This window comes from Oncorhynchus clarkii, chromosome 2 (assembly GCF_045791955.1).
Source record: "Oncorhynchus clarkii lewisi isolate Uvic-CL-2024 chromosome 2, UVic_Ocla_1.0, whole genome shotgun sequence".
Lineage (NCBI taxonomy): Eukaryota > Metazoa > Chordata > Actinopteri > Salmoniformes > Salmonidae > Oncorhynchus > Oncorhynchus clarkii.
This window is the reverse complement of record NC_092148.1, coordinates 86,045,975-86,060,199: the sequence shown is the minus strand read 5'-3', so window position 1 is coordinate 86,060,199 and position 14,225 is coordinate 86,045,975. Positions and strand designations below refer to the sequence as shown.

General features: G+C 42.6%; 1 protein-coding gene across 1 annotated transcript; it reads left to right on the top strand.

The window, feature by feature from the left end:
• Window positions 1-1,224: 1,224 nt before the first annotated feature.
• Window positions 1,225-12,707, top strand: LOC139375403 (G1/S-specific cyclin-D1-like). Its single transcript, XM_071117162.1, has 5 exons — window positions 1,225-1,609; window positions 3,175-3,390; window positions 3,809-3,968; window positions 8,984-9,129; window positions 10,601-12,707. Exons 1-5 carry the CDS (start codon window positions 1,412-1,414, stop codon window positions 10,754-10,756), a joined length of 876 nt encoding a protein of 291 aa, XP_070973263.1. The 5' UTR covers window positions 1,225-1,411; the 3' UTR covers window positions 10,757-12,707.
• Window positions 12,708-14,225: the final 1,518 nt, after the last annotated feature.

The following is a 14,225-nucleotide window of genomic DNA, read 5'->3' as shown; positions in this document are numbered from 1 at the left end:
AAAACTAGCTCTCTTCTCTAAGGCGGCTTCTTTTTTGGGGGTCTCTCTCCTGCCGTCTGTCTCAATTGTCAATTCAAAGGGCTTTATTGGCATGATAAACATATGTTAACATTGCCAAAGCAAGTGAAATAGATTATAAACATTACACTCACAAATGTTCCAAAAGAATAAAGACATTTCAAATGTCATAGTATGTCTATATAAAGATGTGCAAATAGTTCAAGTACAAAAGGGAAAATAAATATAGGTTGTATTTCCAATGGTGTTTGTTCTTCCTTGGTTGCTCTTTTCTTGCTGCTGTGATGGCACACTGTGGTATTTCACCCAATAGATGTGGGAGTTTATCAAAATTGGATTTGTTTTCGAATTCTTTGTGGGTCTGTGTAATCTGAGGGAAATGTGTGTCTCTAATATGGTCATACATTTGGCAGGAGGTTAGGAATTGCTGCTCAGTTTCCACCTCATTTTGTGGGCAGTGTGCACATAGCCTGTCTTCTCTTGAGAGCCAGGTCTGCCTTTCTCAATAGCACGTCTATGCTCACTCAGTCTGTACATAGTCAAATATTTCCTTAATTGAGGTGTCGGTCACAATGGTCAGGTATTCTGCCACTGTGTACTCTCTGTTTAGGGCCACACAGCATTCTAGTTTGCTCTGTTTTTCTGGCAATTATTTATAATGTGTCAAGTAATTATCTTTTTGTTTTCTCTGGATTTGGTTGGTGTCCTCTGTGGGTTCTGTGGGTTCTGTTTGTGTTTGTGAACAGTGCCCCAGGACCAGCTTGCTTAGGGGGCTCTTCTCCAGGATAATCTCTCTGTACAGTAGGCTATAGCTTTGTTATGGGGGGTTTTGGAATCGCTTCCTTTCAGATGGTTGTAGAATTTAATGGCTCTTTTCTGGATTTTTATAATTAGCGGGTATCGGCCTAATTCTGTTTTGCATGCATTATTTGGTGTTTTACATTATACACGGAGGATATTTTTGCAGAATTCTGCAGTCTCAATTTGGTGTTTGTCCCATTTTGTGAATTATTGGTTAGTGAGCAGACCCCAAACCTCACAACCATAAAGGGCAATGAGTTCTTTAACTGATTCAAATATTTTTTAGCCAGATCCTAATTGGTATGTCGAATTCTCTCTCGCTCTCTCTCTGACTGTCTCTCACGGTGGACGCCGCCTTCCTATAATCTGCTCTCTAATAACAACAGGCACGTCACTGACAAAGTGCGCGGAGGGGAGGGGAGTTTATTGAGGAGAGCAGAGCTGGGTCGCCTCCTGAGAGCTTCGACACAGCAGTCGCAGCAGACAGAGCAGAGCAACATCCAAGGTACTTTTAGGGGAAGCAATCAATCAGTTTCTCTATCAGTCTCTCTCTGTCTCTCTCATTGCTCGAGCGACTGCCGAAGCCGAAGGAATGGAACGTCAGTTGCTGTGCTGTGAAGTGGAGACCATCAGGAGAGCTTACCAAGACTCGAACCTGCTCAACGATAGAGTTTTGCAGACCATGCTAAAAGCCGAAGACAGTTATCTTCCAGCAACGAACTACTTCAAATGTGTACAGAAAGAGATTGTACCTTGCATGAGGAGAATTGTTTCTACATGGATGCTGGAGGTTTGTTCAAGAAACACTTTCTAACAGATACACAACATTCCATTCACTGAAACATATAGATCTAGCCTATATGCCCTTTGGAATAATAATAGGCAACATACGCTACTAACATGCGTCTATGAAGATTACTTGTCCTGTGTTGGTCAACATTTTCTATAGGCCTACCTTTAAAATGTGTTTATTACATTAGACCTAGTTATTCACCCAGTTTATAATTTGGACTACATTGAGAGGTTGTCTGTGAGACTCATTGAGCCTCATTTTACCAGATACATGCTGCAAATGACGTCAAATATTCCCTTATATTATGTATTCAAGGGAACGAACAATTTAGTTTCATAATTCTCTAAATTAAAGTCAATGTACACGTATGCAGTCACAAGTGCCAAAATGCGCCATCTTTGTTTTCTTGTGGTTTATAGCACTTTTGTGTGTTTAAAAATGTTATAATTTTGTCACTGATGTTTTTGATATAGTAGGCTAATTGAACTCATATGCATTTGGAGCTATGTTTATATTGTTAAGTTACAAATTGATAAAGCAAATTTCCAACTGAACCATCAACGTGGATGTGGGAGTTGTAAAGGTCGAATCTAGTCTAAATATGGTTAATAGCTTCGATCCCTTTTGAGACAATGCAATGAAAGTGTCATATAATGAAAGAAGAGACATTGCTTCAAATTTACATGATAAAAATGTTCTCGTGATGTGGACGAATATACTTTTTTATTAATTTCTAAAGTTGCATGCTGTAATGAGATGTGGGCGCATGGTCCTTGTCCAATTTAGTGGCTTACAAAAAAGTTATTTTTGAACCAGTATTATTTTACCTATTCGGAATAAGACACTTCTGTCCGATGAAGTATACGTCTTGGACTGTTTACATTCAATTGTTACATGCTAAAACAATTTAAAAATATAAAAAAATATTTTTTGAAAATATGACGAACTGCAATTGCTTTCTACGCCATGTGCTTGCCTTGAGGCCACCGTTGTGTCCACGAGTGAAATAAAATGTATGTCAGAATGTTGTAGATTAAAATCCAAAAGGTCTAACATCTGCATTTACGGTCACATAATATGCACTTATATGCATGTATGACTCGTGTCATTGTTTGTTGATGACTTTGTAGTAGTGATGGTCATCGATATGTAAAATCTCTGCATTTTTCGATTTGATATTGATATCATATCGGTTTGTAGAAAGAACAGTTCATACAACTGCTTTCGGATTGCCCATTGGCTCTGGGGGTAAACGTTCTGGTGGCCTAAAGCTACCCAACCATTTTGAAAACAAGGGGATCCCTGATGCCAACAGTTGTATGCTTAAATCCGAAGCTTTTTTTTGCATGCAGGAACAGTCATGTATGCTTTTCTTTTTTTTACACAACAGTGTAGGTTAACAGGGAGAATAAACCAATATCATGATATGCCTTGCTCATATCGATATCAAATTATATTGATATAATTTTGAATTATCAATATTGGTGCCCACCACTACTTTGTAGTATATACAGGTATAGGCAGGATATGTAACACATCTTTCCTTTGGTTTTTGATCACAGGTGTGTGAGGAACAGAAATGCGAAGAGGAGGTTTTTCCCCTCGCTATGAATTTTTTGGACCGATATTTGTCTGTTGAACCGACAAAGAAGACCCGACTACAATTATTGGGAGCTACCTGCATGTTTCTGGCGTCTAAAATGAAGGAGACCATTCCTCTAACCGCAGAGAAGTTGTGCATATACACTGACAATTCCATCCGACCAATCGATTTGCTGGTAATTTGACTTCCTCATTATGTTCTCATTAGTTGTAACCAATGTAGATTCTGTTAACGAGCTTTTGTATAATATAGCATAGTGTATGCCTATAATCATAACTATAATTGATGTGTTCATTATAGTCCATATAGCCGTGGTTAAGTTTGGGAGATCAATCATTTAAAATGAGAAAACAACTCAAATTCTGAATTAAATTCTCAAACCTAATTCCCATAACATACTGTATCAATGATTGTAATGATAAGTCATTGGCACAGTGGCAGAGTGTAGGCCTGTGTGGTGCATACCCCCTCTAGTGGTGTGTTGGTGTCTTGAACCCTTGCACATTGTCCTACTACAGGTTTTTTTTTCTCTCTCTCTCTCTCTCTCTCTCTCTCTCTCTCCCTCTCTCTCTCTCTCTCTCTCTCTCCTACAGCAAATGGAACTACTAGTATTGAACAAACTGAAATGGGATCTAGCCTCAGTGACTCCGCACGATTTCATAGACCATTTCCTCTCCAAACTACCCATCCATCAGGACACCGAGCAAATCCTGCGCAAGCATGCCCAGACCTTTGTGGCCCTCTGTGCTACAGGTATGCATAACGGGAGCTCCACCACCACCTGCATGTCTTGTTACAGATGTAGGACCTTAATTTGATCACCCTGTTGCAGGAGAACCTTCCTGCAATGCAGGACATTTAAAACCTGTAGTGTATTTGAGGTTTTAAAGGCTTCTGAAGTTTGTAATTTCCATTTATACATTTCAGCATTGATTTTTCCTTACAAAAACATCCATTAATTATAATCCACATAATAATTCAGATTTCCTGTGACTGTAGAAAACTTTCCTGCTGTAGAAAACTTTGTCAAATTAAGATCCTACATCTGTATACTGCTGACTGCTCTTGCTGTTGTTATTTAGTGCTACTGATTTAGAGGGCTGTTGTAGGCCTACATATCCAGCTGGGTTATAGATATACTGTCTGTGTGGTACTAAATATGGGTTTTTAAGGTAAGAAGTTATATTGATATTTGTCAATGGCGTGATCAATCCCATAGTGAAAGCTGTGAGTTACATATATATTGTCTTCTCCTTATGTCTGATCAGTAGGGCAAATACTTCAGGGAGATACTTAGACATAGCTGCTGTTGCACCGTCCATTTTCCACCGTGTAGAAATCCTTTAAGCTCTGTCTTAGGCCTGCACAATGGAAGACTGCTCTCCAATTGCAGGCAGATTTTTAACCAAGATGATACTGAGGAGAATACCTGCTCTGTAGGTTTCAAACCTGTACCTCCTCCTTCCCTCAACAAAAGTGGATTTGTGCTAGAGGAAACTATTTTGCCCTGTGGTAAGTCAGGGGAAAACTCAAGGTGCTGTTTGAAGTTACTGCTTAATTTATGAGATTGAATGAATGGTCCTGAAGGTGGTTTGGGCTGGAGGGGGATTAAGGGGGTTTGGGCTGGAGGTGGAGGGGTAGAGGGGGTTTGGGCTAGAGGTGGTGGGGGTAGAGGGGGTTTGAGCTGGAGGTGGAGGGGTAGAGGGGGTTTGGGCTGGAGGTGGTGGGGGTAGGGAGTGGAAGACAAGAGAGTGTGAAAGCATGTTGAATATCCTGTACGTGCTATTTATGATGAGTAATACTTCTAAGGACGGGATTGAACTATTCTGAACAAAATATAAGTGCAACATGCAACAATTTGAAATATTTTACTAAGTTACATTTCATATAAGGAAATACATTAATTGGGCCCTAATCTATGGATTTCACAAGACTGGGAATACAGATGTGCATCTATTGGTCAAAGATACATATGAAAAAGTAAGGCATGGACCAGAAAACCAGTCAGTATCTGGTGTGACCACCATTTGCCTCATGCAGCACGACACATCTTCACATAGAGTTGATCAGGCTGTTAATTGTGGCCTGTGGAATGTTGTCCCACTCCTCTTCAATGGCTGTGCGAAGTTGCTCCATATTGGCCGGAACTGGAACACGCTGTCGCACACGTCCATCCAGAGCATCCCAAACATGCTCAATGGAAGACATGACTGGTCAGTATGCAGGCCACAGGAACATTTTCAGCTTCCAGGAATTGTGTACAGGTCCTTGCGACATGGGTCTGTGCATTATCATGCTGAAACATGAGGTGATGGCGGCAGATGAATGACACTGCAATGGGCCTCAGGATCTCTTCACAGTATCTCTGTACATTCAAATTGCCATTGATCAAATGCAATTGTATTCGTTGTCCGTAATTTATGCCTGCCCATACCATAACCCCATTGCCATGATGGGGCACTCTGTTCATAACGTTGACATCAGCAAACCGCTTGCCCACACAACGCCATACACGTAGTATGCAGTTGTGAGGTCAGTTGGACGTACTGCCAAATTCTCTTTAACAACGTGGAGGCGGCTTATGGTAGAGAAATGAACATTCAAATCTCTGGCAACAGCTCTGGTGGACAGTCCTGCCAATTGCATGCTCCTGCAAAAAGACATCTGTGGCATTGTGTTGTGTGACAAAAGTGCACATTTTAGAGTGGCCCCCAGCCCAAGGTGCACCTGTGTAATGTTAATGCTGTTTAATCAGCTTCTTGATATGCCACACCTGTCAGGTGGATGGATTATCTTGGCAAAGGAGAAATGCTCACTAACAGGGATGTAAACAAATTTGTGCACAACATTTGAGAGAAATAAGGTTTTTGTGAGTATGGAACATTTCTGGGAACTTTTATTTCAGCTCATGAAACATGGGACCAACACTTTACCTGTTGTGTTTATATTCTTGTTCATTGTCGTTTTGAACTGCTGCCAAATTGTTGTTGTCAAAGGTGTTTCGATAGGCTTTGACACACCCCTGTGAAATACCTCTGTGAAATACCTCTGTGAAATACACCCCTGTGAAATGTATTTACTGTACTTCCTTCATCTTGCCACCATAGAAGAGATGATCCCCTTTTTATGTCTCCTTTTTTCTGAGACTGTGGAGTCTCTTGTTTATATAGTTCCTTAAGGGCTTACTGGCTGGCATTCCTACATTTAATCTAAAGTCTTTCATGAATTTAGTTCCTTTCTCTTTAAGGGGAGCCTATGATTGGTGAGGATATGATTGGGTAGATTTAGTGAGGATATATGATTGGGTAGATTTAGTGAGGATATGATTGGTTAGATCTAGTGAAGATATGATTGGGTAGATCTAGTGAGGATATTGGCCCAGATAATGTCTCTCTGGCTTGCCTTTATGCCTGTGTCAAGTTCAATTCATCTGACAGCTCTCTACCTCAACCCTTGTCTCTAAACTCTTTGTGGTGCAGGCTCTTGTAATGGGAGCTCAGTCACAGTGATGCCCCATACTCTTTGCATGGGTTGGTGGGTTTAAAGGGGGCTTGTCTCCTAGACTGTGAGGCCTCCTAATTAATATGGTCAAATTAATGGTCTGCGCCTGGTGATTAGACCTGTTGTTTCACACAATGTGCCCCGCCCGAGGAGCCCCTCTGTGTGTGTGTGTGTGTGTGTGTGTGTGAGCACCGCTGCCTGGAGTAGATGCATTGTCTCTCTAACCACTTAAATAGGAAGTGAGACGTGATCTTTCCAGAGCGGGGTACCAGCAGAGCTAGTTGAAGGGTGATTTATTGCATTGTGAGGCTGTGGAGAAGAGGAGAGAAAGGGGGTTTGGCTGGAGGGGGTTTGAGCTGGAGGGGGTAGAGAGGGTTTGAGCTGGAGGTGGAGGGGTAGAGGTAGTTTGGGCTGGAGGTTAGGGGGGTAGAGAGGGTTTGGGCGGGAGGTGGAGGGGGTAGAGGCAGTTTGGGGTGGAGGGGTTTTGGACCAGAGGTAGAGGGGGTTTAGGCTGGAGGTGGAGGGGGTAGAGGGTGTCTGGGCTGGAGGTTGGGTTAGAGGGGTTTTGGACCAGAGGTAGAGGGGGTTTAGGCTGGAGGTGGAGGGGGTAGAGGGTGTCTGGGCTGGAGGTCGGGGTTAGAGGGGTTTTGGACCAGAGGTAGAGGGGGTTTAGGCTGGAGGTGGAGGGGGTAGAGGGTGTCTGGGCTGGAGGTTGGGGTTAGAGGGGGTTTGGGCTAGAGGTAGAGGGGGTTTGGGCCGGAGGTGAAAGGGGGTAGAGGGTGTCTGGGCTGGAGGTCGGGGTTAGAGGGAGTTTGGGCTAGAGGTAGAGGGGGTTTGGGCTGGAGGTGGAGGAGGAGGGGTAGATGGGGATTGGGCTGGGGCTAAAGGGGGTTTGGGCTGGAGGTGGAGTGGGTAGAGGGGGGTTGGGCTTGGGGTAGAGGGGGTTTGGGCTGGAGGTGGAGAGGGTAAAGGGAGTTTGGACTGGGGGTAGAGGGGTTTTGGGCTGGATGGGGTAAAAGGGGGTTGGATGGAGGTGGAGGAGGGGTAGATGGGGTTTGGGCTGGAGGGGGTAGAGGTGTTTTGGGCTAGATGTGGAGGGGTAGAGGGCATTTGGGTTGGAGGGGTAGAGTGTGTTTTGGCTAGAAGGGGTAGATTGGGTTTGGGCTGGCGGTGGAGGGAGTAGAGGAGGTTTTGGCTGGAGGGATAGAGGGGGTTTGGGCTAGAGTTGGAGGGTTAGAGGCGTTGGGGCTGGAGGTGGAGTGGGTAGAGGGGGTTTGGGCTCGAGGTAGAGGGAATAGAGGGGGTTTTGGCTGGAGGTGCAGGAGGAGGAGTAGAGGGGGTTTGGACTAGAGGTGGAGGGGGTTTAGAGGTGAATGTCTCTTTCTTTCTCTGCGTGTGATTATTAAGCAGCTCTTGGGCTGAATAAATCATTAATCACCAACATCATTATTCCAACAAGTGCAATAGGTTTCCCACTTTTTTAAATTACATGTTTTATCTGCTCTTTAATCTTACCTAATGTGCTGTATGCATGCCAATTTACTCTCTAAGTGGACAGAGAGAGGATGATAGATAGAGTGGGCTGGAGAAAGGAGGACAAAGAGAGGGGGCTGGAAGGGGAGGATAGAGAGAGGGGTCTGGAGAGAGGAATACAGAGATAGGGGCATAGAGAGAGGGCGCTGGAAGGGGAGGATAGAGAGAGGGGTCTGGAGAGAGGAGGAGGGATGATGGCTGCAGGGGTGTAATAAGGTCTGGGACCTACAGCAAAGTTCATCAGTACCAGGCAGGGCATCCTGCCACATATCAGCATGATGTCACTAGAACTTTAGAATGCCTCTGTTCTGATTCTGCTGGACGCACGGTCTCTCTCCTCTCTGCCTTGCCATTATCTGGTTGTGTCACATTAAACTGCCCCATCTCCCTCCTCCCCCATCCCCGTCACCTCTTCTTCCTCCCCCACACCTCCTCTTCACCCTTCACTGCCAGGGTGGTGGATGGAGAAGATGTGGATAGTTAGAATGGACCATTGACATTTGTAATCTGTGTCTTGTTGTCTCACCCTGTGTTGCCTGCTCCCTATAGATAGTCAATGACCTGAGCTGCCTCGTTGCAGCCAGTGAACAAGGTCATTATTGAATTGTTTGTGGATCAAATGCCTTGCTTCAGGAATTTGACCTTTTGCCTCTCTTCCTTCCTCTCTCTCTCTCTCTCTCTCTCTCTCTCTCTCTCTCTCTCTCTCTCTCTCTCTCTCTCTCTCTCTCCACCAGATGTCAAATTCATTGCCAACCCTCCGTCAATGATCGCAGCGGGCAGTGTGGCGGCTGCTGTGCAGGGGCTGCATCTGAAGATGGACGATGCAATGTCATCCCAGCAACTGACTTACTTCCTGTCGAAAGTCATCAGAAGTGACCCGGTACACGAGGACAACCCAGTCTCATGCAAAAACATTGAACTTGAACATATAGCTCCGAAGAGCTCCTAATATAACAAATATATCATAATTATGCACAGCTTTTCATACTTTATCTATCCCCGACTCTTTAGTCAGTTTGAGATGTATCTTCCACAGGTTCCATTTATTGATCTCATTGCTTCCACTATGTGGTAACTTGTGGGGGAGAGGGGATGACAGTAGAACCAGAGAGGAGAGAGAGAGAGATCTGAGAGACGGATGTGGAGCAGCAGGTAGCCATGCCATAAACCCTGTCTCTGAAAGGGGCTAGGAAATGAGAGGCGAGTGAAGTCAGCTACACAACAACAGTGTGAAAACGTTCTCGCTCATTGTTCCCATGGTCATTGGTACAGGGGCCTAACTCTTGTGGCGTTCCAAAAGGAAAGGAGGAAAACATCTAAGTCAAATTAAAGTAGAGGAGGCACCATGATTAAATGCACTTTTGAGCATGTACTTTTTTTCTAGAAGTCTGTTGTGCATGTTCACATAACGAACACAGGACACAGTCCTCATTTCATAATTCAATACAGAATCTCTCATTATTTCAGAGGAATGTCACAAATTACTTTTTTTTAAATAAAAACACTTTTAAGCCATCCTCTCTTTTAGGTTAATAACTTAGTATTGTTAGCAATAGAATAACTTCTGAATCCTTCCTCCACTGGTCTGGCTCTAGTTTCCACAGGCCTCTTTGATCCAGGTAATAAGAACCGTAATCATTAGAATGAGATCCCTGGGGCTCTCCTTCCCCCACCTGACTGAGGGTCTGGCCCTCTTATCCTTGGCCCAGTGAATTGCTTTAGCTCCTATTGTTTTGGGGCCATAAATGGGTGCTAGCAGATTGGGTTTCCAGTCGTTCTGGATGTATTGTCTTCCTCCTAATCCTCACATAGTCACAGCCCTTCCCAGTAGAGTACCACTCTGCCCTTGTGGTTCTATGTGTGCTGCCACGACTCCTTAGCCGTGGTCATTGGTACCATTGTCATACCATTCTAATAATGTATACAGATGTAGGATCTTAATTTGAGACAGTTTGCTACAGCATGAAAATACGTCAGCAACAGGAAATGTGAATTATTTTGTGGATTATAATTCATGGATATTTTTTATAGGGGTTGATACATTTGACATTATAGGCAAATCAAGTCTGAAATTTGAAAGTGGATATTACAAACTTTAGAAGCCTTTTTAAACCTTGAATACACTACAAGTTTGCATTACCTGCAGTGCGGGGAAATTCTCATCAACAGAAGAGTGCTCAAATTAAGATCCTGCATCTGTATTGTTCAGATTGATTGAACATTGTTGTTAGAAGGCAGACCAAAAGGCCACCTGTTAGTCAAATGCCCCTGACTGTAAGTGGCGCTCATTACTGAGAGACCATCTAACGCTAGTTCATATCTCATCACTAACGATGTGTCTCCCTCTGCAGGACTGTCTACGGGCGTGTCAGGAACAGATCGAGTCCTTATTGGAGACCAGTCTCCGTCAGGCACAGCAACACACTGTTTCCACGGACACCAAGAGCATCGATGAGGAGGTGGACCTCTCGTGCACGCCTACGGACGTGAGAGATGTGAACATCTGAGTGGGACAGTGTTGTCTGGTGCACTCCAAGGAGAGGCCATAGATGGAGGAGAGGGCTTCGGGGAGAGAAGAGGATGCGCTGATTGACACTGTCTCAGCAGCACCGCTCCCCGCTGACTGTGCTCTCACCTACTTACATACCTGCTCATAGCACAGGGACTGGTCTGGCCTGGCCTGAACGTCTTGTCTGGCTCCCAACATGTGTTGTAAGGGATCAGCCAGGTCTTCCTACATTGCTCTCTGTCCCTTCACTGGTTTAAGGCAGCATCAATTGGGCGTGGTTCCAAAACAAGCTTGAATAAGAGAAGAAAATGAGATGTAGTGCTGTATGTGCAACATAGACAAACTATAGAATAATGAACTAGGTCTTCTTTTTGTTCAACAGATTGAGAACCAAACACCTGCAATTCCTCACATAAAAAGCTAGTTTGAAGTTGTTTGATGACATAGGCGTTTTAAAGTGTGTTAATTAAACCCACTTCTAAAGGAACAGAGGTTCTGCTGTGCCTGGTTTGTTTGGTATGTCCATGCTTGCCTCAACGTTGAAACCAACTTTGAGATATTGTTTAGAAAATCGAGTCTTCTAACCTCCTGTTATTTTTAAATGGAGAATGTAACCATATACAATGTAATTTTGTTTAGCATACTTTTTTTCAATTATCAGAGGACTGTGGATTACCTCTGTCATATCTGCTGACACACTGCCTTCGGAAGACAGCAAGCTAGCCAGTACGGTACAGTTACTTCAGAATGTCGTCAGGAAGAAGCCTACATTCTATTGTACTGAATACTTGCAGCATTACATTCTGCCACAGAATGATTAGCTAGCTGTCCTGTATGCTCTCTCTCTGTAAGCTAACATAGTCCACAGTCTTTATAGAAGTGTTACTCTGTCTTACTTTCTAAAAACATTCCATCAGAAACGCACTTTGGGTCAATAACTCTTTACTGACTATTTTTTGAGAAGAATGGAATGGTTTGGGAACAACGACAGACCTGCCTCAGGGATGTCTAAATGTGGTGTTATGTGGGAAAGGCAGGACATAGTAGGATGTTTTGGGGAAGTCTAATCTATTTATCCAGCTGTAGTACCTGGACCCAAGCTTTCTTAATAGTAAAGACACAGTGAAAGATGGCGGTGCCATCCTCAAAAGAAGGCACCTTTCTATCAGTTCTCCTCATGATAGTTGATGACAGATTTGAACTTTTCTAACTGCTTGAATTGAATCTGAAGCTTGTAATTTATAGTTACATGAACAACAACTATTTATTGCACAATATTCTATTTTCAAGGCCAGTGTGGATCATGATGACAGAAGGCTATTTCATGTCAATATGTCAAACCATTCAATACTTTGAAAGGCATGCGAGGTGGAAGTAAACTCAAAATATGACTATGAAATCATTGCATTGGCTTAGTGTACTGAATGTTGAGGAAAAGCTCAAATTAAAAAACAAAATGTTTAAAATTTTCCCCTGTCATCAAATAAACATTTAAAAGGCTTTTATATCATTTTGCACAAATTCAAATATGTATTTTTTGTATTGTTAGAGATCTGTGGAGGATGAATCTGGAAGACATAACTGAAGTTGCTAAGGGGTTGCTAGGGGAGTTATAGGGGGCCATGAAGTACAGTATGTGGGTAAACTGCAGAATCAATGCGTTTGATTGTATAATGACAGAAAAATAACAAGTGAACACTCCTTAAAATCAGGCTGCTATGGAGGAATATTCCCAGCTAAGTTTCACGACTAAATGAAATTAAAAATAAAATAAAAACAATGCTTTCTTTTCTTATCAATTGTTTGCTGCTACTTTGTAGATATTTTTATTAAAATGTCAATATACTGCCATGTAATAAAATACATTTTCTTATAGAAAATTATATGATATTATTGATATTGTCCTTCTTTCATAGTTGTATTGGTATGTGATCAGATTTTTAAAAAAAACTATTGTTATATGATTTCTGCTCTATTCAAATAGTTTTTTAAATAGAGCTCCTGTTTCCTTCACAATACCTCATGCCACAGACACAATTATACATTCATTTCATCTTAGTTTTACTTTTTTATTTGCCTATGATGATAGTTCTGGTAAAGCATTATAATAAAAAACTTAGGATTTAATACCATTATCCAAATGGGTCCTGCAGGGAGCTAGTAGAAAGCAGTGATTGAACCTGGTGCCATAATAACCAACATGACGTAATATTGTTGTTATAACTCCTTTATTACATCTTTATAAGCCCTTTTTAAGTTGTTTCAGTTAAGAAGCCTGTATCCCCCATTAGGTCGACGATGGCCCTATATATATATATATATATACCTATTAAGCCATAGGTTGTTTTCTGATAGCGATTTAACACCATTTTGATAAAAATAATAAACATTGTGCCATCCTGTGTCATCAGCTCGAAACGACCAGAGACATGACATTATCAATCATGTGTTTTTACTGCACAATAAATGGAAAATAAAAATGACCCAGGAGACCACTGCATCTTTTGTCTTTATAGTATGTTAGTGTCCCATACTGAGCCAATATTGTATTTTTTTTGTCATAACATAAGAAAATACTGTACGCCTCTGGTCTCTGTGAGCAAAGTCAAGTAAATGCATTGCATGGATATGATGCTGCTGGGCATGTCTTTCTCACTTTGATCCCTACCTAGTGGGGAACATTTGTTAAAACGACTTCAGGCTCGTTTGCATGCCCATGTGTTGGTGTGTGGGGGCGGGGGGTGGAGATGGAGGGGGGCAATAGAGAGGAAGGAGAGGGACATAGTACATACTATTTTGTTATGCATGGAATGCTTTTGAAGGAGGGTTCTGTATAGAGGAATGGATTGGCTGAAACCCTAATCCTTTCTCACAGGCCAGTGAACATGAGCTGGACAAACAGTGAAGAATGGGCCAGGGCAGTGGAAGGAGAAGAGCAATGCTGTAGCCCTACCTCCTACCGCCAGACCGTATTAAAAAATGCCACCCTATTCCTTACACAATGCTGTACCCCTACCTCCTACCACCAGGCCGTATCCCAAATGCCACCATATTCCCTACTTAATGATGTAGGATCTTCATTTGAGCAACCTGTTGCAGGAGAACTTTCCTGTAGTATATTTGAGGTATTAAAAGGCTTCTGAAATGTGTCATTTCCACTTTGAAACTTCAGACTTGATTTACCCTTACAGAAAATGTAATTAATTAAAATCCATGTAATAATTGACAATTCCTGTTGATGCAGGATTATTGTCCTGCTGTAGCAAACTGGCTCAAATTAAGATCCTACATCTGTAGTGCACTACTTTGCCAGTCAGCCAACCTCCATGTGCCTCAGGTCAAACTGCACGACCATTGTTACGTCACACAACAGAACAGCTGCTGTGGTAACCAGCCTCTTACTGCATAATGTCATTTATTAAACAGTAGAGAGAGAAGTAGCTTTATCCTCTTCATTAGCTTGTAAG

Coding starts and splice junctions, on each gene's coding strand:
- LOC139375403 (XM_071117162.1), top strand. CDS start 1,412: ATGGAACGTCAGTTGCTGTGCTGTGAAGTGGAGACCATCAGGAGAGCT. Junction 1,610..3,174: donor TTTCTACATGGATGCTGGAG/GTTTGTTCAAGA, acceptor TTTTGATCACAG/GTGTGTGAGGAACAGAAATG. Junction 9,130..10,600: donor AAGTCATCAGAAGTGACCCG/GTACACGAGGAC, acceptor CTCCCTCTGCAG/GACTGTCTACGGGCGTGTCA.